The sequence below is a fragment of the Diabrotica undecimpunctata genome, chromosome 2, assembly GCF_040954645.1.
Source record: "Diabrotica undecimpunctata isolate CICGRU chromosome 2, icDiaUnde3, whole genome shotgun sequence".
NCBI classification, from domain to species: domain Eukaryota; kingdom Metazoa; phylum Arthropoda; class Insecta; order Coleoptera; family Chrysomelidae; genus Diabrotica; species Diabrotica undecimpunctata.
The window spans coordinates 65,331,395-65,356,175 of record NC_092804.1 but is presented as its reverse complement, the minus strand read 5'-3'; the positions used below and the strand labels follow the sequence as shown (position 1 = coordinate 65,356,175).

General features: G+C 32.0%; 1 protein-coding gene and 1 non-coding gene across 2 annotated transcripts in view; one reads left to right on the top strand and one right to left on the bottom strand.

The window, feature by feature from the left end:
- LOC140433328 (pre-piRNA 3'-exonuclease trimmer-like) overlaps window positions 1-23,184 on the bottom strand; it is a 112,870-nt gene extending 89,686 nt beyond the window's left edge. The window contains exons 1-4 of the mRNA XM_072521358.1: window positions 23,009-23,184; window positions 22,709-22,943; window positions 17,589-18,482; window positions 8,680-8,766 (exon numbers count right to left, since the gene is read on the bottom strand). Of these exons, the coding sequence (XP_072377459.1) occupies window positions 8,680-8,766; window positions 17,589-18,482; window positions 22,709-22,943; window positions 23,009-23,139 (1,347 nt within the window). The 5' untranslated portion in view covers window positions 23,140-23,184. The remainder of the gene's footprint in view (window positions 1-8,679; window positions 8,767-17,588; window positions 18,483-22,708; window positions 22,944-23,008) is intronic.
- A 280-nt stretch (window positions 23,185-23,464) lies between these two features.
- TRNAA-UGC (transfer RNA alanine (anticodon UGC)) lies at window positions 23,465-23,536 on the top strand. The gene has a single exon. It is a non-coding gene; the product is annotated as a tRNA-Ala (tRNA).
- The last annotated feature ends 1,245 nt before the right edge of the window (window positions 23,537-24,781 follow it).

Here is a 24,781-nt window from a genome sequence, read left to right as displayed (position 1 = left end):
TCAGGATAATAATATCTAAGCTATTTGAAAAAATGTTTCTACGTCGATTAGAACCAGTAATAGAAGAAACAAAGTTAATTCCAAAATACCAATTTGGTTTTCATAGTAAACATGGAACAATAGAACAAACACACCGTATAGTCAAACAAATACTAAAATAGAATCCGGTGCCCCACAAGGTAGTGTACTCGGTCCCTTATTATACCTGTTATTTACTGCTGACCTAGCTACAACTAGACTAACAGCAATAGCAACATTCGCAGATGACACAGGTTTTATCGCATCTCACACAGATTACCAAAGAGCTTCCCATACCTTACAAGCCCTTCTTCTTGTAGTGCCTATCCGTTTCGACAGACCTGAAAATTCCCAGAATTAAAGAAGAGATCAGCAAATACAGTAAAAAGTATAAAGAAATACTTAGTGTGCATTAAAATGATTTCGCAATTGAATTGTAAAACGTTATTGTAAACTGAAGCGTTATTACCGTCAGTTACCAACTGACCTATCAAGTAGATTTTAGAAAAATTATAGCTTTTATTAAGTGTTAAATAAAACACTAGCATAAGAACAAGGTTTTAGGTCGGGAAGATCAAACACCGACGCTATATAAGCAAGTGCAAAAGAAATCATTAGAATACAATATTTAGGTTTCGTGAACTTTAAAAAGGCATTTGACAGAGTCAAATCAAAGGACGTTAACCACTTATTGAACGCAAGGGAGATACATTAGGAATAATCAAAACGATCGAAAATATCTACCAGAATAATGCAGTTAACTGATCCAATTGAAGCTAGCAATGGGTTAAGACAGTGGGATTCCCTGAGTCCTTTATTGTTCAACCTGATCATGGATAAAATAATAAAAAAAAGTAAGAACTAAAAAAGGATACCAAATGGGATAAAAATAATTTAAAATAATTTGCTATGTAGACGACGCACTACTAATCTCTCAAAGTAAAGATGATTTAAAACGTATGCTGCACCAATTTAATCTAACCGCCAGAAAATTTTCCCAAAAAAGTCAAAGTTCATGTTTATAACAGCAAATCTACTAAAGAACAGAGTGGAAGAACAAGTAAATAGAGCAAACAGAGCCGCAGGTTGTCTGAATGAAACAATATGGAGAAATAAAAATATCGGAAAAGAAAGCAAAAGCAGAATTTACTAAAAAGTCATCAGACCAATGCTGATTTATGCGACAGAAACACGACCTGATACAGAGAGGGCAAAAACAATGCTAGAAACTGCAGAGATGAAAATCCATGGAAAAATCGATGGTAAGATACTATGGGACACAGCTAGAAGTACAGATATACGACAGAAATGCAAGGAGGAGAACATCAAAGACTGGGTAAGAAATAGAATAGAATGGAACGATCATATAAGCCGAATAGAGTCCAACAACAAATAAAAAAGTAAACACGACGAGAGATGGTTCTCCAATAGGAAGATGATCAGTGGCAAGACCACGAAAACGCCGGAAGGATTACTTACTGGAGGAACATTGAAAAACAGACTGTCATGTCTACACAAAAAGAAGAAGAAAAGAAAGTACATAGGACTCAATAAATATACTTGTAGCTTCACTTTATAGGAAATACGAGTGATAAGGGAACGGAACTTTTTAGAATATTTAATTTTGTCGAACAAAAGCTGTCGGCTATAAAATACGTCTTTAGATATAAATTCGTAAATGTATTGTGATAGAAAAATATGTATTTTAAATTTAACTTTGCAAAAGCTCCGTGGGCTGGCACCAGTATATTAATAGATAAAATAATTTTTGGAAGACGACAAACATACACTATGTGACATCGTGACCTCTAAATCTTATACTTACGTATCGTATAAATGCCGTAAATTATGAAATAAAAAATATGTTCGAGTATAAAAATAAAGTTTTAAATAAAAAAATTGTTTCATTGTTAGTCAAAAAAAGTTGACAAGGGCCTTGACCTAGACTTTGACTCGTGTCTATAATATAGTTGGTTTCTTCAAATACATCAAATCTAAAAATAATACCAAAAACTTGAGCAATTTGTTAAGTTAGATCTAGTAGCCTGAAGATCTTTTTGGTTTAACAAACTGGGTTCCAAATAAGAATTGTATACGATGTTATAAATACGCGTAAACAGAAACATTAGTCCAGTTACTGTGGCATTTTCCCTCCAATTTTTTTATAACTGCACCGATTTGTATGAAATTTTTACAGTTAATAGGAAATTACTCAAAACACATAATTATATGGTGTCGATGTGTACTTCTACCCCTGGGTTCTAAAATTTCTACATTTAAAATAATCCCGGAAATTTAAATCAAAAAATGTCATATAAATTTGTTTCGCTAAAACAATACTTTTTGAGTTATTCGCACTTGAAAAAGTATACTTTTCGCAAAAAAAACGCAATGTTTCAAAGCGTTTTATAGAAAAATGTAACAATAACAAAAATAAATCTTATAAAAAAACAAATAGACCGTTTGAGAGAGTTTTCAAAGTACAATACCAAGCGATTAATAATTGTTTGAAGATGACTTTTTCTTTTTTTGGTAGGTACTATACTCGATGTATTTAACATCAAATAACGGAAAATGGAAATCTTTTTCCGAAAAGAAACACTTTTTAGAGGGATTGAAAAAACCTTTAAAATGAGCTATGTTGTCTTTTCGATTAAAACAAAGCGAAATACGATGGAAAGAAGTTGGGCTACTCTACTTTGAGGTAAAAAACGAGCAGTATAAGAGACACTATTTTAATCATAATTGAAATTAAACGTATATCTTGTACAGGGTGTCCCAAATTGGTATGTTTTACAGGCTATACCAAAAACTAGAGGAGATAGAAAAAAAGTAGTTAGGAATTCATGGCTTCTTTTTTCGTTAAGGTAACGATTACCTAATCAAATCATCAATCGCTCCCCACATTAGCGAGATACAGCGCGATTATTGAAAAATGTCGAAAACGACAGGGTTAAATATCTTCTTTATTAAGAACAATTTAAAAAACTTTATTAAACTTTTGATAGATATATTATGGAAGCGTTCAGTGGCGTACGAGAAATTTAGGGGGTCTCACTAAGGAAATTAAATACTAACTTATGTTTTTTTATATGGGACATCCTAAATATTTTGACATTTTACGTTTGAATTTTAAAATTCCCTTTCACCTGATATACATACTATATATCTATTTTCAGTCGTTGGAGCTACTCTGCAAATAAATTCTTTATTTGACATCACGTTATATACACTTAGAAACAAAACACTCAGTAACATATTCTAATATTTTGATATAAAGATAATAATCCTTCACAGTTTAATTTACCAGAAATAAGATCAATCAACTTAAAAATGGAAATAACACATCACGAGCAACAAAAAACTACTTAATAATCAGGAATTAATTTTACGAATATGTTAACATTGTAATAAACATAAAAACAATAATAATACACAAAGGAACAACTAGAATTCATTTTACAAAAATTTAAAAATTATAATAAATATTCAAAATGTCCCAGTTTTGTTATAATAATAATTGACACCTTTTCCTTACAGATCTTACTCAATTGAGTATACACATTGGCTTTATTTTTCTAAATGCTTGATGAATGCTTTGGTATTATTCTTCCTTAGTATTAAAGGCAGTTTTATAAATACTGTTTTTTTTTTATTTGCCAAATAAAAAAAACAGGAGGATTTAGTTCTGGTGAACAAGAACGATAAGTTCCAACCCACCGTTTATGAAATTTTTGTTTGAAACAAAAATGTATCTCGGCAAATATGTATTTCTTATTAAAAATGTTATTAAATTCGTTTTTAAGATACCTATATATCCGGCAGTAGTTAGTTTATCATCAAATACAAGATGATTATTATGCTTAACAAAACACTAACGTTAAAACCGAATCTATCTTACCTCCTGATCCACTGAACTAAGTGATGATTTGAGTCATTCCAATATAGTTCATTGTGTCAGTTAAATATTCCTTGCACTGGATATGCGAGCTTCATCGCTAAATATTACCTTCACTATTACCTATTACCTTTTAATATAACCTAATCTACGAAATGAATATTTATACAAGATGTAACAATATGTTATTTCAGATAAAAACACATAACGCAATTTACGAAAATCTAAACGTCGAAATAAACTTATTTTAAAGTGAAATTGTGGCTTATTCCCAATAAAACTACTAAGTTATATTAAGATGTCACAAGAAAATAGCTTCAAAACAATAATAAAAAAATAGAAGACAATAATATTATATCGGATAAAAAATTATAAATAGAAACGAAAAATGTAATCAAATATAGTATGTTTTATTTCGTGATAATTTTATTTATAAAATATGGAAACAATACTTAATTCAGTTTGAACCAACAATTAGTAGTAAGTATTTACTTTACTTTCAAGTTAGATAGGTACAGATTTTATTTTTGCTAAATAAAACTGGAATTAATATCCTCATAATAAAATGTTAAAATGCGTTATTATTGTTGCTAGTGTTTAATATTTAAGTGCCTATAACATAACGTCAACTGTAAACATATTATCTGCATAGTAGCTTCAAAAACTGAAAACAGATATATAAGATGTCATATCAGGTGAAAGAGAATTAAAAATGTAACCAAAAAATGTAAAAATATATGGGTGTCCCATATAAAAAAAACATAAGTTGGTATTATATTTCTTTAGCGAGACCCCTAAAAAAATTTCGTACGCCACTGAACGCTTCCATAATATTTCTATCAAAAGTTCTAATCAAATTTTTAAAAATTTTTCTTAATAAAGAAGATATTTAACCCTGGCGTTTTCGACATTTGTCAATAATCGCCCAGTATCTCGCTACTCTGAGGAGCTATTGATGATTTGATTGGGCAATCATTACTTTAACGAAAAAAGAAGTCATAACATCTTAACTACTTTTTTTCTATCTCCTCTAGTTTTCGGTATACCCTGCAAAACATACCAATTTGGGACACCCTGTATAATTCATTTTATTTTAGTGTTATTTATAAGCTCCAAAAGTTTAGTCAGTTTAGAATGCGCATTTTTTTTAAATCAAGTTTGAATTAATTTTTTTAATTACTTATCTAAAAATTTGCATTTTTTCACAATAAATTTGAAATTATAAAAAATACGGAAAAATTGGTTGTATACAAAAATGTAGCTTTTTCTTAACAAAAATTTGTGTTTTTTATTTTGGTTGTAGCTTAAAAATAACAAGAGATATAGCCAATTGAAGTTTGAGATAAAGCGCCTGACAAACCTGTAATCGGCACTTTGGCCCTTTACTATTTAAAAAGAAAGGGTTTTAAAATATTTGAGTGTACCTAGACGTGTAGCTTCAGAAATTACCTTTAAAATGTTTTTTTAATATATCTAATATCTTAAAAATTAACGGAATTATTCTAAAAAACCGATTGCATTTATTTGGTAAAATTTCGGAGTACGTAAAAAATTTGTATTTTGGAACATCAACTTATTTTAGGTATATGTATATGAATGATTTAATATATTCGAAATACCGTAAATATACTCAATTTTTTTATTTACACCTTTATCAAATGGGAGTTTGTTTCGTGTGCATAGGGGTGGTTTTTAAGGGTTGAAAATGTTATGGACATGAAATGATTTTGTTTCTCAAATATATATACATGATTATAGAATTTAAAATTATCACAATGTTTTTCTGGCGTTTTGACACAAGGATTGTTTTTAGGGAGTTGAAAATAAGCAACTAATAAAAAAATATTTTATTGTCAAGAAAGGAATTTTTAAATATAAATATATATATATATATATATATATATATATATATATATATATATATATATATATATATATATATAAAACTTTCGAAGTTGTTGAAAAATATTTTATTATATATTTTTGACAGAGGCAAAGGGGTGAATTTGTCCATAAACAATAGGGTGCATTAGGGTGAATTTTATGCACTTTTCGTACATATACATCTACAAAAAAGTTGTTCAAAATAAAATTTTCTATCTAAATGTCACCTTTTAAAGTCAAAAATAATTTTTTTTACAAAAATATATTCAAAAATCGAAACAAAAAAAAACACGAAAACACGCGATTTTTTTGCCCCCTAACTGTTTCCAAGCGGGTATAGGTATAGGCATTGCTTTATCATATGCAAAACAAATTCTATCCTTCTTCAAAATGACGTTTCGTAGAAACCTTTAGAATTCACAGTATCCGAGATACGATTTTTCAATCACACTATTTTTGGGCCATTTTTGGTATTTTTTCGCCAACATTGTTCTATAACTATTTTCTACGCAGCTTTAGGTATACGGTCCCTGCTCAATTTATTAGACTCACTATAAAAATTTTAGTTTTTTTGATTTCAATGGCACAGAAAGTATGTTCACTTAGATACTAAGGTGCTGAATGGGTTGCATGACTATTGGGTACATAGTTACGTAGAAAATGGTATAAATTTTTCTTAGAATTGTCAAAAATTGACAGATGAAAGTAGAATGTGCTCAAAGTATGGAGTAACTAATTGTTTTACTGTTTGAGTTTTTCACTTAAAATATACATTTGTGGTCAGTTTATTTAAAATTTGCGCTAGTAAGTATTGACATTATTACATAATAGTGTTACTTTTGATTTTGGTTACTTCCTAATCATGAAACAAAACGATTAATCTTGGATTGGAATTTTTCGATGGGTAAACCTAAAGATCTTTGTGTTCAGAAAATCTCGTCCATTACTGCTCTATTAGAGAATACAGCACTTGGACAGAGAAAAATAGCTCCTCAGTGAGAAGATTGGGTCAAAAACTAAAAGAGAAGCGACCTGTGACATCAGTTCGAAAGGGCCGGTGTGGCAAAAAACCTTCAATCATTCCCAGTACGCAACGAATTTTAAAAAATTGAGTTGTTACACACACGAGGGCCACCCATAGAGATTTAAGAAATAAGTTGGAAGAAGCAGGATGCTCAGTATCGGTGACCACCCTACGCCGAAATGTGTATGGGCTTCAAGTGTCGCAGGCCTGTTAAGAAGCCAAAACTAACACCACAAATGCTCAAAAAAGCTTGGTCCATAGAGACTGGTCTATTGATGAATGGCGTAAGGTAAATTATTACAAATCATTTTATTTCCGCATTTCATAATTGTTATTCACATTCACAGGTTTGCGTTAACGATGAAACCACATTTCAAATTATGCTTTTACCATGGCCCGAAAACTCACCAGACATGAACCCCATTTAAAATCAAACGTGGAGTTGATAAATTTTATTTAAAAAATTTATTTCATGCGCGCCGAATTGAACTGTCATTCAAAGCGTTTTTTCTGAGAGAACGGTTCATTTTATACAAAAAGTGCTAATAAATATTTTTGTTCAAAATTATCTCAGCTATGTTTCTAATCTGAAACATTTTTTGAAAGGTTTTGACGGAAAACCCGGGGCTAGGAGTTTTAGACTTTATTGAAATTTTTTTTTTATCTCAAAATTTACATTCTCAGCAAAATTTAGCTTGTTCGTATTCAGAAAAAGCCCTTCAAATGCTTTAGATATATAGGCAACAAGCTAATTGGGCGATATGAAGATACTTCTGTGTCATCCTTATTAGGTTTAGGAACAAGAACAATTTGAGCAACTTTCCATTGAAGTGGAAAATAACCTGCTTTTAATATTGAATTAAATATATGTGATTAAACTTACGCCTTCGTTGGTTATGATTTTTCAGTACTAAACTAGATATTATATCATATCCAGGTGACTTTTTAATTTCCAGATTATCAATGACTTTTTTGATTTCAGATTTCTTAAAAGGTTTAATAGGCGAAGACATTTGATATGGTGCATTTATAACTTCATGAATAGCTTCCTCTTCTTCAACTGAGACTTTTCTCTGATGCGTTTAAAATACCTCGTATATAGAATTTGCAAAAGTATATGCTTGATCTACGTCAGTTTTAGCCCAAGTACCATTTTGTTTCCTGATTGACATATTCGTTTGTCCGTTTTTTGTTAATTTCCACAGCGAATAGTTATATCATCTGCAGTTGAGAGGTTCTTTAAATATTTATTGATTCCATTGTCTACGTGTTAGATCAATTCTTTTGAGTAGTCTACAAGCTCTATTAAGATTTGCTTTATCTTCTGGATGCCTAGTGAGCTGCCAGTTATTTCGCAGTTTTCTTTTACAAACAATTTTCTTTATGAGTAAAAAATGCTTAGGTGTAAAGAAGAATAAAAAAATAAATAAAATTCAGATAAGGAAGTTATAATATATGGATCATGTATTAAGAAAAGATAAGTATTTGTTATTGCAAATGATAATACAAGACAAAATACAAAGAAAGCAGAGTATTGGAAGAGGACGCATTTCCAGAATAAATGACCTAAGAAAGTGGTATAAAGGCAGTTCCTTCCGTAGTACTATCCAGGGCTGTTTCAGTGGTCATAATGATAACCAACCTCAGATTATATAGATACCCACATTATTAGCTTATACAATTACTGCAACATTTGGGACAAGCAAATTTCAAATAACATACATATGGATTAAATATAAAACTTCTAATAAATAAAAATTTATTGTAAACAAAAACTTAAACGTATGTATATATTTTTACTTAATGCATTAATAATAAATACACAATAATATTTCAATAATATAATTTTTCTTACCTGATGAATGTTTATTGGAGCATTTTTTAAAGACTCTACAACTAAATACGGAGGTCTGGTCGAAGCTGGATCTTCCCCATCTAAATGCTATGAAAACAAAAAGTTCTTTATTATAATGTGTCAATAACACATAAGTACATACTAAAACCGGCATCTCACAGAACGTGGAAAGGCACTCTTTGCTGATTTACGTCGGCAAAGAGAAACAGAAAATAGATAAATAGTGAACAGAAAGGAGACACGGTTGGCACCCCATGTTAGTGTGAAATTAATAAATATTTAATTTTAATAATTTTAATAACTACTCCAAAGGAGCGTGTGTTCTCGAGATCGAGGATTACCTAAGTTTGGTTTTATCCACCAGTGTTGCCGGTAAAAAATTTAGTAAGTTGGGTAATTTATACAAATAAAAATTCCAACACAACTTCTTTAGATGACTCCATAATAAAATGACCACGGCATTGACCGTACCTGTCTCTAGTCGAGTTGAAAGGGTTGGAGGGGTAAGTACGTACTATACATCAACTTCCAATTTCCTTTGAACCGTGTTGATTTACCGGCAAACGACGGGACAGTATGCGCTCACCGTAAATAGACAGTTTTGCTCTATCCCAGGGATCGTAAACCACAAATATTGAGGGTAAAAACGGTATTTCACATTGCGTTGGTTCCCGACTTTAGATTTTGTCGTTTTCTATTATGCATTTTTATTTCTCTTCGACGATAAAGAACGCCGCTCCTCGTTCTGTCAGATCCCGGCTTAAAAGGTATAGTATATCGTAGTGTTCTATAATAGTAATGTTCTATCGTAGTATTATAGACGTTATCATTATCAGATTATACGAGATCAATAAACATTTTCATTACTATATTGATTAATAATTAAACTATGCTCTACTCTACTGGGCTGTAAACTTTTCACGAGCTATAGAAAACTAGATCTTTGGAACCAATTTTAATTTGTGAACGTGTAATTAGTGGACTTTTGTTCTTTTATTAGTATGATTAGGAGTAAATGTCTAAGTAATATGAATTTTGCGATTTTTTTATGTGTTAGTTAACAAAATATGTATAAAAATTAGTAAATATACACGTTCGGCGAAAAAAAAACGGAGCATATAAATTACATTGGTCGGACTCGACTCCGCTCCAGGCAGTTGGCCAACAAAAGGTTTTCAAAGAATTATACGAGGGTCGTTCGTAAAATAAGGTTACCATGAATTTTAAAAATAGCTTTATTTTTGTGCTTAGTATCATACATCATTTTAATACTTAAAACTTACGCTATTTGTCTCCATAATTGTGGTTTTTGTCAGACACTTTTACAGACTATGCTCCAATTTTTCTATCCCCATGTTACAGAATTTTACCGCCAATCCCTTGAGGGATTGGGATCCTCTTCCTTAACTTCATCATCGGCACTGAAGCGTAAGCCACCCAAGTGTTTCTTTAATTTTGGAAATTTGATAATTACTTTTTGCTAGCTCCGGACTGTAGGAGGGGGCACAGTCCAGCCAAAATCTCTCAGCAGTTGTTCAGTTTGATGTGAGACATGATGTCAAGCGTTGTCATGGAGAACCATCACACCTCTGAATAATCGTACTTGCCAGCAGTTCTGGATCGCACGTCTCAGTCTTTTTAATGTCTCGCCATATATACTGATTTAACAGTTGTTATATGTGGCAAAAAGTAAATTAACAGTAGGCCCTCACTGTACCAAAAGCCGATTGCCTTGACTTTCTCAGCAGGCTACGTTTGTTTACAATTGTTCGGCTTCGGCGAAGTTTAGTGACGCCATTCACGTGATTGCTGCTTGGTTCCGAAGGTAAAGTGAAACACCCATGTTTCGTTGCCTGTAACAATTAAATCAACAAGTTCTTTCTTGTTGTCTTTACATTGTTACAAACATTGCTGGGCACACTGGACATGTTGTTTGTGATTCCCTGTAAGCGGTCGCGGTACCCACCGCGCACCCACTTTGTGATAGCCTAATTTTTCAGATATTATCTTATGAAATGGGATGTAGAAAGTCTCAGCAATACGCAATGGTCGACCGATCTTCAAGCAATATTCTTTTAACTTTTTCGACAATTTCATCTGAAACTGAAGGCCTTCGGCACCGATCTTCATTGTGAATTTCCGTTAGACCTTCACTGAATTCTCTACACCATTTGGGAACATGTGGAATATATATGCACTTTTCCCCATAAACTTCGATTAACTGACGATGAACGACAGTAAGTGAACTCCGTTTTGCATTTAAAAAATATAACTTCTTATTGTGCCGTCTTCTAACGAAGGTGGACGATCACTTCTTTAAACGCTTCTCTATCTTTTTCAACACTAAGTTTAGTCCAATCTTTGACATTTCTTAACCAATAGTTCTTCTTTCTTCCCAAGCCTTTTTTTCCCTCTACTCTTCCTTGCATGATGACGTGCAGAAAAGAGTATTTATCGTTTCGAAGTATGTGGCCCAGATACGATGTTTTTCTTATTTTAATTGTGTTCACAAGCTTTCTGCATTATCCAACTGGTCTTAACACTTCTTCGTTTGAGACTTTTGCAGTCCACAAACGTATCACAGCACGAATGTCTCATCTGGCGGTAACAGTAATCGGGAAGTCCATCTTTGAAGGCTGCTAGGCCAGCACTAACCAATGCAGCAAGGCGTGAGTGGTGAGGTGAGGGAGAGGAAGAGGGAGTGTTGATGCGTAATGCAGTGTTGCCAGATTTCTCCCAGCGCGTCGCATTCTTTCTCAGCAGCATAGGGACCTTTTTTTACGAATGGCCCTCGTATTATGAAAATCAAATACTCGAGTTAACTGCTGGATTCTGAACTATTTCCACGCTACCACCAGTGGCGCACCCAGAATTTTCCTGTGGGGGGGTTTGGTTGGGAATCGAATTTTTTTTTATGCTTCCTCCATTTTGAGTCCTTAAAATTTGTGAGTAACAGTGTAAGAATGGTACCCTAGGGGAGGGTTTAACCCCCAAAACACCCCTTGGGAGCGCCACTGCCCACCACGTGTGAAAGTGAGGGAAGTCACACATCACATTTCAGAGCGATATCGGTAGCGGTAGACAGTAAGTCGGGAATAATTTAAAATTGATGGGGTATGGATGAACTTGAAACGCGTATATTTTTAAGTATTATCCATTAGCTTTCGGCAGAAAAACTATTTGTAAATTCTGTTTACAAATAATGTTACTTAATAAAATAGATATGTGTTTTCTTTTTGCAGTAACCGCTTTGAAAATTTAAAAAAAAATCGTAAAAAAAACATAACTATTCTAAAAGAAATTTAAAAGGTAAAATTCTTAAAACAACTTAAAATACCTATTTTAGCCACGTTCAAAATTGTGCCGATAAATATTTGATTTAAGAAAGCCCCAAAAAAGAAATCATTTGGGGACAAATCTGCTGATCTTGGAGACCACATGATTGTACCCTTTGTTGTAATTATGTGGTTGTAAATATCCTTTCTGACTGGGACATCCGTCATGCTGGTACCAAATATCTACAAAATTCACAGGAAGTTGGTATTGCCCTCAATAAAAAAGGGGCCTATTACATAATCGCCCAAAATCCTCGACCAAAACATAAGATTTTGTGGGTATTGTGCTATTGTGTACGCACAGGAATACTTAGATGCTTATTTCCCCAGACCAATATCGAACAATGGATGGATTGTGTTTCCTGTGAAGAGAAAATGTCGATTCGTCAGTAAATAAAATGTTTTTTAAAAAAATCTAATCATCATTTCGTTTTTCCATCATCTCCTCACAGAATTCCATTGGTTTAATACTGTCCTCGGAAAAAAGATCTTAAGGGTTTGAACTTTATAGCACCGATATCGATATCATTTTAAAATACCTCGAACAATACTTTGCCTTGAGTTTACTTCTTCGGCAATTTCCCGCTTGAACACGATTGGTTGGCTTCAACAGCGGCACAAACATTAATTTAAACATTGTTAACTCTTTTAACGAACACTTAATTCATCAAGATTATTACATTTATAACAGTTTTGAATACACCCACATCTGCGAAATTTTTGAATTATTCGGTCAACTGTGGAACTTGAAGGAACCGCCCTAGTCTCAAAAGTAGCAAAAGCAGTAAATCTATTCGAGTTGAGTGATCTCCAAAATACCAAGTTAAAATTTGTATCTTTTCTTGAGCTGTATGCATCTTGAAGTATTTAGGTACGAAATTATTTTATTTTCACACGTTACGGACTTAATAATCACCTACTCAGTGTAGCTGAGAAACAGTCAAGCTCAGCTTGAAAAATGAAAATTTTGGTAACTTTCAATTGACCTCGTAAAAGGAGAGATGCAGTTGAGCGATATTTTCTACATGTGGAACTTAACGTTTTTATAATTCATGGTAATAATGTGTTAACTGTTTCAAATGTACTTCAGATATAATGCATTAAATATGTATGCTCCGTGTTATTTTCGCTTATTCTGTATATTGAAGCATAGGTATGGTCTTCAGTAAGACCATGATAAAACCAACGCGTAAATGGCACTCAAAATGAAAAATTAATAAACTACAAGTACTTGGGAAGTTTATTAAATGAAACTAGAGTCCAAAATAGTTAAATAAAGAAGACGTATCGAAATGGCCAGGTTCACTTTCATTAAGACGGATAGATTCTTCTGCAATAGCGGCATAAGTATCCCTCTACAATTAAGATTGTTATGAATTTACCACCCTATTATAGCAAGTAGAGGTTTGGACTCAAACAGAACAAAATAAAAAATATTGAATGCTCCGATATGTGGTGCTACGTGATAAGATTGATAGAGTTACAAACGTGGAAGCGCTACGTCGTATAGGAAAAGAGCCGGTTATGTTAACAAAAAGCGAAGATAACTCGAATATTTGGCCAGCTATTGAGAGGACAAAAATATGCATTACTTCAAAATATAATGTAGGAAAAAATAGAAAGAAAAAGAAATCCATTCCGTCAAAAAATGTCATGGATGCCAAATTTGATAAAGTGATTTGGGAGCACCACGAATGAGCTCTTTAGATCAGAATAGCCTCGATGATTTCCAATTTCCCATAGGAGTGGCACAACAAGATTAGTCATACTATGATCTCAAAAACACATTCTTTAACGTATACAGCTAGAGCTCTTTGAAGATGGCGCTTCGTAATTAGTTTTTTTAACATCTCTAGAACGCTTCCAGTTAGAAAAACAAAAACTGGTACGATTATTTTTCATTTAGAGTTGAATCGACAATCCATTAATTGAGAATTTTTAGTACTGGTCATAGGCGTCCGTTTCGGGTAGGTCAATGGTTATTTTAACGCATAACTTTTTTGTCTTTAATTTTTAAGCATTTGTTATACTAGATTATTAAATTTTCAGTAATTTTAGAACCAAAACGTACTGTAACCGTAAGTGGGTAGGATACACCGTTTTCAAGAAAAAATCGATTTGAAGATTTTTCGTTTTTTCGTCATCAAAGTTAAATTAAGAGGTACTTTAATTAATTTGATAAATTATCTTTTGTTTCAATAAATGCGACATAAAAAAGTTTGGGAAAAGGAGCAAAAAATCAAATTGAAACTTTAAAAAAATTTTATTTAAAGGGTTTTCAAAACAAACTATTTATTACGATGAAACGAAAGTAATACAAAAGAACAAGTATCAAAAGTAGATAGTTCAAAAGATGCTTGATGTTAATGACCATTAGTCTCTATGCATAAAGTTACCCTTTTGCTTAGAGAACGCGGAATTCTTGCAAAAATTCCGAAGTTATTTATAAATTCGTTGCAAGCATCCTTTATCCTTACCCAGAGTTGTGCAAGATTTTGTATCGGAACGGAATAAACAAATGCTTTTGTGTATTCTCAAACATAATAATCGCAAGGATTAAAATCCGGCGACCTTGCTGGCCAAGCAACTGGACCGCCTCTTCCAATCCAGTGACCTTTGTAGTTATTATCAAGAAAGTCTCTAATCTGACAAATCAGGTAAAAATTTTTGCATGAAATGTAAGTAATCAGCACCATTTAAACGAGCAGCCAATTCCACAGACCCAAGTAGATAATCAGTAACTATTCCTATCCAGACGTTTAACAAAATTAAGCTAAACTTATGCTGATGCTTAAATTCTTGAACAACGTGAGGATTGTCATTAACTTACAAAATATATTGTGCATTATGCACATTAAAAACTCAAATTTTTGTGAATGTAGCTTTGTCGCAAAACAAAATGTATCTGAAAAAATATTCATTTTGATTTTTCTGATTTTGTAACCAACTAACGAATTCTTCACGAGCAAGAAAATCTTCTTGTAGCAGTGCTTGTACCTTTGTAAAATGAATAGGATATAAATTTTCGTTGTGTAAGATATTTCCTAGGGAAGATTTTGAAATTATAGGATACATAGCAGATAGTCTTGGAACCCTAATTTCTGCATTTTCCTCAACTTCAGGGTACAGCTTGTCAAATTTAAGGTGATACTTGACAAATTTGTCCACTTGCGTAGAAAATTAAGTGAAAACGCATTCGGAGGAAAAGAGATACATAATGCGCTCGATCTCTTCGCCTCGTTGGTACACTCCATACTACAAGTTTACAGAGAGTGACCTTATTTATTAATTGAACTTCTATGATATGTCTATATTGTATGTTATTTTGACGTTTCAATTTTTCCTTCGGAAATTTTTTTCAAAATACAAAATATTTTATTTCTTGTTACTTGGTGAATAATTCTTCTAATAATTATATTTTATTTGACTCATTAATATTGACCATTCAGTCATGTTGAAGCGGCAGTTTTTCCAAACACTTCTATAAATGTCTCGTTCTGTAATTTTATAAGAGGAATATTGGCAGAGATGAAAGCTTTACATTTGCGTTACAGTAAACTGTATAAGAATAAAAGAACAGTAGTTAATCTTATAACTGGAACATACCGACGAAACATTTATTACTTAATTTTTATACTAGAGTTGTCGTAATATTTTATATTAGTCATTTATTCTTCGGATCTTCGGCATTTTAGCATTTTAGTAAGTCATAAATATTTTAATCTGTTGTTTATTTCTTTACAATAGAATATTAGAATAATATTTTGCACTTGGACATTGTGGTATGATGCATTGTCTATAACCAATACACTACGGGCTAGTATATTAGGAATAAGTTTTTCATGAATCCATTTTTTATAATTATTATAGTTCATTTCGCTATGATAATAATCTCCAGACTTGGTACCAGATTTAAATGTCAACCATGCGTTTTTTATGGACCCCATTTGGCCGCCGGCGTAAACAATAATCAGCCTTTCCCCTTTGGACACTGGCTTGTGCAAACCTTCGGTGGTATTGTCTCCACAGTATCTGTCATGGGTATGAGAGGAATGAATATAAGTTTCATCCATGTAAATTATGGGCTGATTGTCTTCCCTATATTGTTTAATATTTCTGAGAAACTTCCTCCGGAGCACTTGTATATCGGGTTTTTCCATTAGGATTTTCCTGTTATTCTTCGCTTTCTTCCATCGAAATCCCATATCTCTCATCACTTTTCTCAAAGTTTCATGCAACCTTGTATAAATATTGTCTTCATTAATTTTTTTTGTTATATGTCGCAATGTAGGAACTCGTTTTTCCGTGACATAATAATTTATTATTATACGCCGAAGTAAACCTTTGTCAAAATCGCCCAAGTTGGATTTTGGGGCAGATCTCATTCTTTTGTTAGGCGTCGAAAGAACGCCTAGTGGCTATAGGCCACTCCTTTATAGTGGCTATACTTACTCCCGTTGCTAAGGAAGCACGCTCTTGAACTTTTTTAAAATCTTTAACATGTGGATTTTGCATCGCTTCTCTCTGTATAAAAATAATTACATTTGCTATTACCTCCCTCGTTTGTCCAGACAAGACTGTGCCTTCTAATTTTGAATGAAAATCCATGTTTATAATTTAAAATACGTAACAATAATTATTTAAAAAGTCAAATCTATTGTAATACGATATTCCTTCAACACACAGTAACTTTAAACATAAGTAAAATAAAAAAAACTTTGTCGCAGACTATACAAGTACCTTGCACTTCGAAGGGCCAAGAAATAATAAGGACGAATTGTGTTGTGGTCGAATGCGCATCGTGGGTGGAGCCTAATTTCAAATCGGCCAAGTATCACGTTAAATTTGACAAGCAATATCTACGTTGTGCTGCTCGAGCGTTACACCTCATATCGACTTATTCCTCATTAGTAAAAACCAATTTTGTTGAATTCAAATTGTTGTATTTAAATGCCACAAAGTAAAAAACTGAAAGATAAACTGCGCGAACTGAATACAGTTTGACAACGAAAAACGTAGGTTATACTTCTGTTGACAGGTCCACGGCCAACTAGTGCAAAAAATATTAATTTAATTTTCATGACAAAAAAACGAAAAATGTTCAAATTGATTTTTCTAGAAAACGTTGTATCCTATCGACTTAAGCAAAAGTACCTTTTAGTACTAAAATAACTGAAAATTTTATAATCTAATATCATAAATGCTTGAAAGGTAAAGACAAAAAGTTATGCGTTAAAATAACCGTTGACCTACCCAAAACGGACGTCTATGATAGGTACTAGAAATTCGAAATTAATAAAATCGATTCAACTCTGGACGATAACAAATCGTACCAGTTTTTGTTTTTCTAAATAGAAGCGTTCTGGAGGTATTAAAAAAAACTAATTACAAGGCGCCATCTTCAAAGAGCTCTAGCTCCCTTAGGAAGCATTTTCGGACTAGGTGAATTGAGTTAAATTGTCTTAAAAGTATCTGAGGAACCTCCGGTCTTCGTTTGTCAGGAGAGTTTCTGTACACCGTGTATTATAAGGACAAATATTTTTTATTTAAAAATGTTTAATATAAACTACTCACAATGGAAGACACAGCTCCTCGAATAACGTTGACTTTATTTTGACAGAATTCAAGTCCGGCTATAAGTTCGCCACTCATATACCTTTTTGATTTCGGATATTGTTGGTAGAGATTAAAATACGCCATTCTGATAAAAATATATCCGGCACAAAACGAATCCCATCCAGCTTCGTGATACTTATTATAAGTACCATTACAGTTATTTTCTATAGCAGGAGAATTGAGAGCCAAATGTCTCCCAATGCCGTCCTTGAAGTACTCGAATGTATCTTTAAGACTTTTATCATCAATTTTTTTATCTTCAGGAACATTTTTTTTAATATTGTATAAAATAGATTTTGTGTCGAATATTTTTGGAAACAGTGCATTGGCGGTTTTTTTAAAACTTTCGTATGATGAAGGTAGCGATTTTTCAAAACATTCTATCATTAACAAAAGATCCTGCATTAAGTTATGCCCTATCAGAGGTTTTTGCAATGACACCAAATATCTAAAAACTCTGCTGAATCCTAATAGGTTTTTAATACATTCTTCTTCTAAATTATAAAGTTGATTTAACTTTTTGAATTCTTCACTAGTAACTTTTTTTAAAACGAATTCGTTATTTTTGACACTAGTCCAGACATCCTTAAACCGATCTCTGATTGTTTTATGAATAAAATAAACAAATTCATCACTATCTTTCGACACTTGGTAAAATTCTGGTATTGTTAATGTTTCTCCAATATTTGCAGTCGCATACCAATTTCGAATTTTTTCTCCTTGATTTTGAAAAATATTTTGCAACTCTTGCCTAAATAGACTTTGTACATCTGTAATGTCATTGCTTTTAAATCTTTGTCTTAATTCTTGTTCTTCATCTTTGTTGATATATGGAATTCCTGAATAAACGAACTGAAAAAAAAAAACAGAATGTATAGAGATAAAAGTAAGGAAGATATTCAAACTAAGTACAATAAACAATTCAAACAAATATATGCTTTATACCTAAAATGAATAGGGATCCATAATAGTCTAAGAGCCAGCTACGGGCCACCGCACCATGACCTTTTCAATTCTGATGGTTTCACTGCTGATTACGAATTTCGACGGTGGATTTCGACCAAAGTGGTCAAAAAATTGTTATAAATAATTTAATTGTTTATAAAACTTTGAAACTTTGAAAAAAAAAGACCACGGCGTTTACTAAACTTTAACCCAATAATTAGAACTCAAGATATTATAAAATTTGTGCAAAATGGTTGCAAAATAAGTATTTTTCAAAGCTTTTCGATCTTAACTTGGCTTCTACGCAAGCAAACGCATTACAAACGCCCATTTTAAAGCTTAATTTATCAAGTTCCAAACAAAATTTGTTAAATTACCTTATCTTTTTTTGTACTAAAGTTATACCCGTTTGAAATAGTAATTTTTTTTAATTGTAAATTAATTGTTTATAAGAGTTTTAAACAAATTTGAGCAATTAACATTTATAAGTAATTTAATAGTAATGGTAGAAGAACTCAAAAGGAATTTTTTGAGTTTGGTAAAATGTTTGCAGGTTTATTTTTGGCCAAGATATTTATATTTTGATAGCGTGGTCTGAGTCCTTGTTTCAAAAAATCTTATAAACAAGTTAAATGTCGCAAAAACTATTTTACTAATCTGGCCCATCTTTTGCACACAATTCAAACACAGTAAGACCCTCAAGTTCAGGTACATTTAAACAACTTTTAATAAACAATAAAAAAGTTATTAACAATATACAAAAACAGTTTTTTGTTTATTACCCGATTTTAATTTAGCATATCTCATTATGTATATGTTTTTCTGAAAAAGTTTGTTGACATCAAATCTCTAAATAGACAAGTTTTTAACTTATGAACAAAATGACGTTTTGATTATTTATTTAAAAATACTTGCTCTAAAAAATTGATGAATCCCTAAATGTGAGTTTTTTTTGTAATATCTAATACTACACATTTCAAGTGTCAATACAGTTGCGTCGAGTAAAAACTTAATTCAATTGGCTAAAGTATATTAGGATCTTGAAAAATTAAGATGACATATATATATAATATATATTAAATATAACTTGTATCTAGAGGTTCGCGCGCGTACCTTTTCACTGTGAGCCGATCTTGTACCTCAGAGCGCACTACAAAAATATCAATATTTTGGTCAAAAATAAACCTACGAGCATTGTCCCAAGCTCAAAATGTTCCTTCTGAGTTATTTTATCATTACCGTTAATTTAAGTATAAATTTTTATTGCTCAAATTCACTTAAAACTAAAACCCTTATAAATACACTAGTAACTTTGCCCTTCTAATGCGACCGAGGATCCAATTAATTATCATCTACAGTCAATCATTAAATTTTTAAAATAATAAACTTTTTTCGTATAATCCAAGTATGTGTCCTATACTCGTATTAGGCTAGTTGTTTATTTTGTAATCAAAGGCCTTTTTCAGGTCAATAAAGCAAATTTACCTTATACTTATCTTATCCTTTATCTTCTTCTTAACATGCCATACACCAAAGTGCGTAGGCGACTATCTCATTACTAGAATTCTGTTCTTGGCGGCGTGACACAGCTCGCCTGTATTGTGTATTCCTGTCCATTCTTTAATATTCCTTAACCAGGATAATTGTTTGCGGCCGGCTCCTCTCCTACCTTCGATCTTCCCTTGTAGGATTAACTGTGGTATTTCATATTTTGCTCCTCTCAATATGTGCCCAAGGTAACCAATCTTACGTTTTTTAATTAATTCAAAGAGTTCTCTTTCCACGCCGGCTCTCTTAAGGACATCATAGTTTCGAACTCTATCCACCCAAGGTATGCGCATCATTCTTCTCAATGACCACATTTCAAATGCTTCAAGTTTGTTAATAGATGTTTTTTTCAAAGTCCACGTTTCCATGCCATAAAGCAAGATGGACCATATGTAGCACTTGACCATTCTGTAGCGTATTTCGAAATTTAGGTTCGAAATCATTTATACATAAAGCAAATATGTCTATTATCATCCAGTGTCATGTGATATGTCGTATGTCGCTATATGTTTATTAATAACGAAGACCACATGTAGTGCCCTTTTAGTCGTTGCCTTGTTTGTTTTTTTCTATCTAATTATATTCGTTATATCAGCCCCTTTCATTTGATATGTTGCATGTTAGGATTCGATCAGATGTTTATTTTGTATATAGCCAGAGGCCTTCTTCAAGTCAATAAATCATAATGTGTCTTACAGAAAATCTATTTTTTAAGAACAACTTGGGCAAATATATTAAAAACAGCAAGAGCCAAAATAAAAAGCACTTACAGGTGGTGTATACAAACTTAAATGTGGCGATTGCCTAAAACCTTACATCAGTCAAACTGGTAGAAATTTTAACAAACGAATAGAAAAGGGCATTCAATAATAGAAAAACAGATTCTACATAAGCACTTCACCTTCTAGATCATAATCGTTCTTTTAATGATGAATTTCAAATTCTTCACATTCAAAATAAAGGCCTTAAGCTATATTTGTTAGAATCTATGGAAATTAACAAATTAAAAAACACGGACATAATTCTGAATGACCAAATTGAGACAAACAGTTCTCCCCTCCTCAACATATTTCGTTAAAGACTATAAAGTGTAAATGCATACCAAAAATAGATCACTTGAGAAAAACACTCTGCCGAAACAGCTGTAGTCATAAGATTTTATAAAAAAATTTGTGGAAGTTTTGAAAACAAAGTTTTCAGTGTTTTATTGTTATATGAAATGAATTTCCATCAAGTAATGATCTATTTCCATCTAATAAGCTTTGAAAAATAGTTATTTTGCAATCATGTTGTACTAATTTTATAATACCCGAGTACTGATTATTGGATTAAAGTTTAGTAAACGCCATTTTCTTTGTTTTTTTTTTTTAAGGAACAATCATGTAGCAAGTGGCCAGTGACATCAAAAATGTTTATGTGTGAATGCTAAGATAGTCAATGGCATTGTTCCCTCTGTAATAAATAACCTTGTTTCAGACAATGTTTTCTCTATATATACTGAAGTAGTAGACTTCGGTTGTCACAACATTGAGCTTATTGAGGTGGTTAGCAAAGAATTCTTGAATGGCCTATTCAGTCATTCTTGAACTGTATTAAAAAAGTAAATTATTCTTTTAATATACCTATATTATTGTAATATGCAAATAATAAATACCCAAATTCTTCACAATTCTCTACAATCAACAATTCTTTTTTTCTTCTCCTTAAAATTTATTTACTAAATTGTTATAAAATGATACTTTAAAAAGCTGCTTGAAGAAAGCTTAGAAGCTTGAAACAGTGTTACTGTGGTCCAATGAAAAAGTTATTTTCATTGCTGAGACATAATATGAACTCAGGTCTCAATAATGTGTGTGTAAAGTGAATGAATGAATAGATAGATGGATGTACTAGTCACTGCTTGTTAATATAGTTATGCTCATAAGTATAATACCTGTTCAGTACAGCACAGTAATTAATTAAATACAAACTTTTAGTCAAGGGAGAAAATAGGGAAGAAACATTCCAAAGAGGCATTTAACCCATCTAGACCTAAGTGTAATATAAAACCCACTCTATAGGTATCCTTTTTGCAATTGTTTTGGCATAAAATAATTGTTGATAAATAAAAGCATGTCCAAACTTATATTTATTCGATGAAAAAAAATAATGAGAAATAGTCAGATACAATCATAAATAAAGCTAACATAAGTGAGATCTTTCAAAATTTTTATATATTCAATTGAATTTTACTTTTAAATTCTTGCCCCCTTAGTTTTCCCCCCCAAAAAATAGTGCTCTGTAGAGGGCTTCAATTCTCTATTAATAAGATCATAGGGAATCGGACCCCAAGTTATTTAATAGAACTGTGGTTTAAATAATTTACTTTCCCTCAATGTTTATTTTCATCACAAACTATAGTTTCTATAACTGTGACAACACTGAACTAATTTATCTGTTTTATCATAAAACAAAACGGTTATCCCCAATACTGCTAGAGATCTGTAAGCAAAAATAAAGAAATAATTACTCTTTTATTTATTGTTACTCTTTATTTATTGTACTTAGTTTATCAATACTTATACATTATATTTGATAAGGCCTACCTTATTAAAATCAAATTCAAAAAATTTCAAAAAACTCAGAGTGTCGGACTGAAATAAGCAATTCTTTCTTATAAAAGGAAATGAGGCTGGAATAATGTAAAAATTATAAATGGTACCTAGATAGCTATTTGTATCAGGATTAAACGAAAAAGCTGTTAAACCAACTTGTATTGGGACTACCAGCTGCACATTTTTCCTTATTTTTTGATATCTTTCTTTCGGTGTATCAAATAAACTAAAATAATACATAAAAAGATGTATAAACATTAGAACAATTTTAATTTTTATTATACTAATTACCTTGGACTATATTCTTTTAATGGATAAAGAGCACTGAATTCTAAATCTACACTCACAAACTTTGCTTGATCTAGAGCCTTTTTTATTTCTGGGAAGTTTTCTTCGAAATTTTTATTATTTATTTCGGTCATTTTTAAATATTTTAAGGTTATGTCATTAATCACTAAACACTAAATATGTCAAACATGGAACAAAACATTAGTGAAAAAATCAATTACCTACACTTTTAAAACAAATATTTAATTTAATTTTTTTAATTGTTGGTTGGCCAAAGCCGCGAAGCGGTATAAAACGAGAGACTATTATATTATAATTGTTGGTTGTATTTGGGTAGAACTGTTTAAAATTTTCAACTATATTATAATAATAAAATGATAAAAAAATATTCTAAAATGTTGGGATTTTTTATCTGGCATTCTTTAGAAGTTCTATTAATGTCAAAAACTACTTGTGTGTGGGGATGTAGCTCAGTGGTAGAGCGTTCGCTTTGCATGTGAAAGGCCCCGGGTTCGATCCCCGGCATCTCCAAAGTTTTTTGTTAAATTATTTATTTGATTTAATTTTTAAGTTGTGGTATTTTTAATATTTTTTTATTCTTGCTAGGGGCGTAGCTACCACCGTGCCAATTATACGGAGTCCCCGAAATGTCGAAACAAAAATTGAATTTAAAAAAATTGTAAAAATATTCTACAATTTTACCCAAGAATATAGACGTTTCTTTGATTTCACTATTAGGTCGTATACTACAATAGCAGTTCTAATGAATCAATGCTGCCAACAAATTAAAGTATATAGATCTGAATGGAAAACTGCTCACCAAGTGTCCATCTTTAAAAAGGGTAATCAAAAAGATCCTAACTGCTACAAGTGTCCTACCTACTTTCGAGAGATTGTTTGGAAAGATAATAAATGAAAAAATACAAGATGATGTAGGACATCTAATTAGCGAAGACCAAAATGGATTTACGCCCATTGTAGATCTTGCACAGATAACTTGTTTATACCATAACAATTAATAGAAAAAAGAATAGCGGTTGGTACCGAAGTACATCTAGCCTTCATCGACCTAGAAAAGGCGTATGATACAGTTCCAAGACTTAAATTATGGCAAGCTTTACAACAACTCGGCATTAGTCCATACCTTTTAGGAATAATCACAGAAGTAAACAGGGATAATACTACCTACCTAAAAATCGGAAATAGACTATCAGAGCCAATAAAAGTAACTAAAGGACTAAGACAGGGATGTAGACCCTTACTGTTTAATTTATATATTGAGGCAGCCCTCCAAAATTGGAAAAACCACTGCCAGGGAATGGGAATCCCCATAGGAAATGACGTTCTTATGATCTAGAATTTATGGTAAAGCGTCTCTCTATAATCTCTATACAGAGAATATGTAAAATGGGGGTTACAAATCAGCATGAAGAAAACAGAATATTTAGTTATCAATTCAGATGCAAGGTTCGAAGTGTTGATAGACGAGGACGTGGAAATCAAACAAGTGGAAAAATTTAAATATTTAAGTGTACTCATTGATAAGAACGGCTTGGGAGAAACCGAAATTAAACACCGAATTAATCATGGATGTAACATCGTAGGATGTCTGAACTCCTTATGGTGGGATTGCAACATTTCCAAAAGGAACAAAAAAGAATAGAGCAAACCATGGTTGAATCAGTTCTTTGTTGTCTTTGAAGTATGGACAATTAATGCAGACCTGAAGAGAAGATTGTTGGCAGTTGAAATGGATTATTTGAATCTATAAGAAAT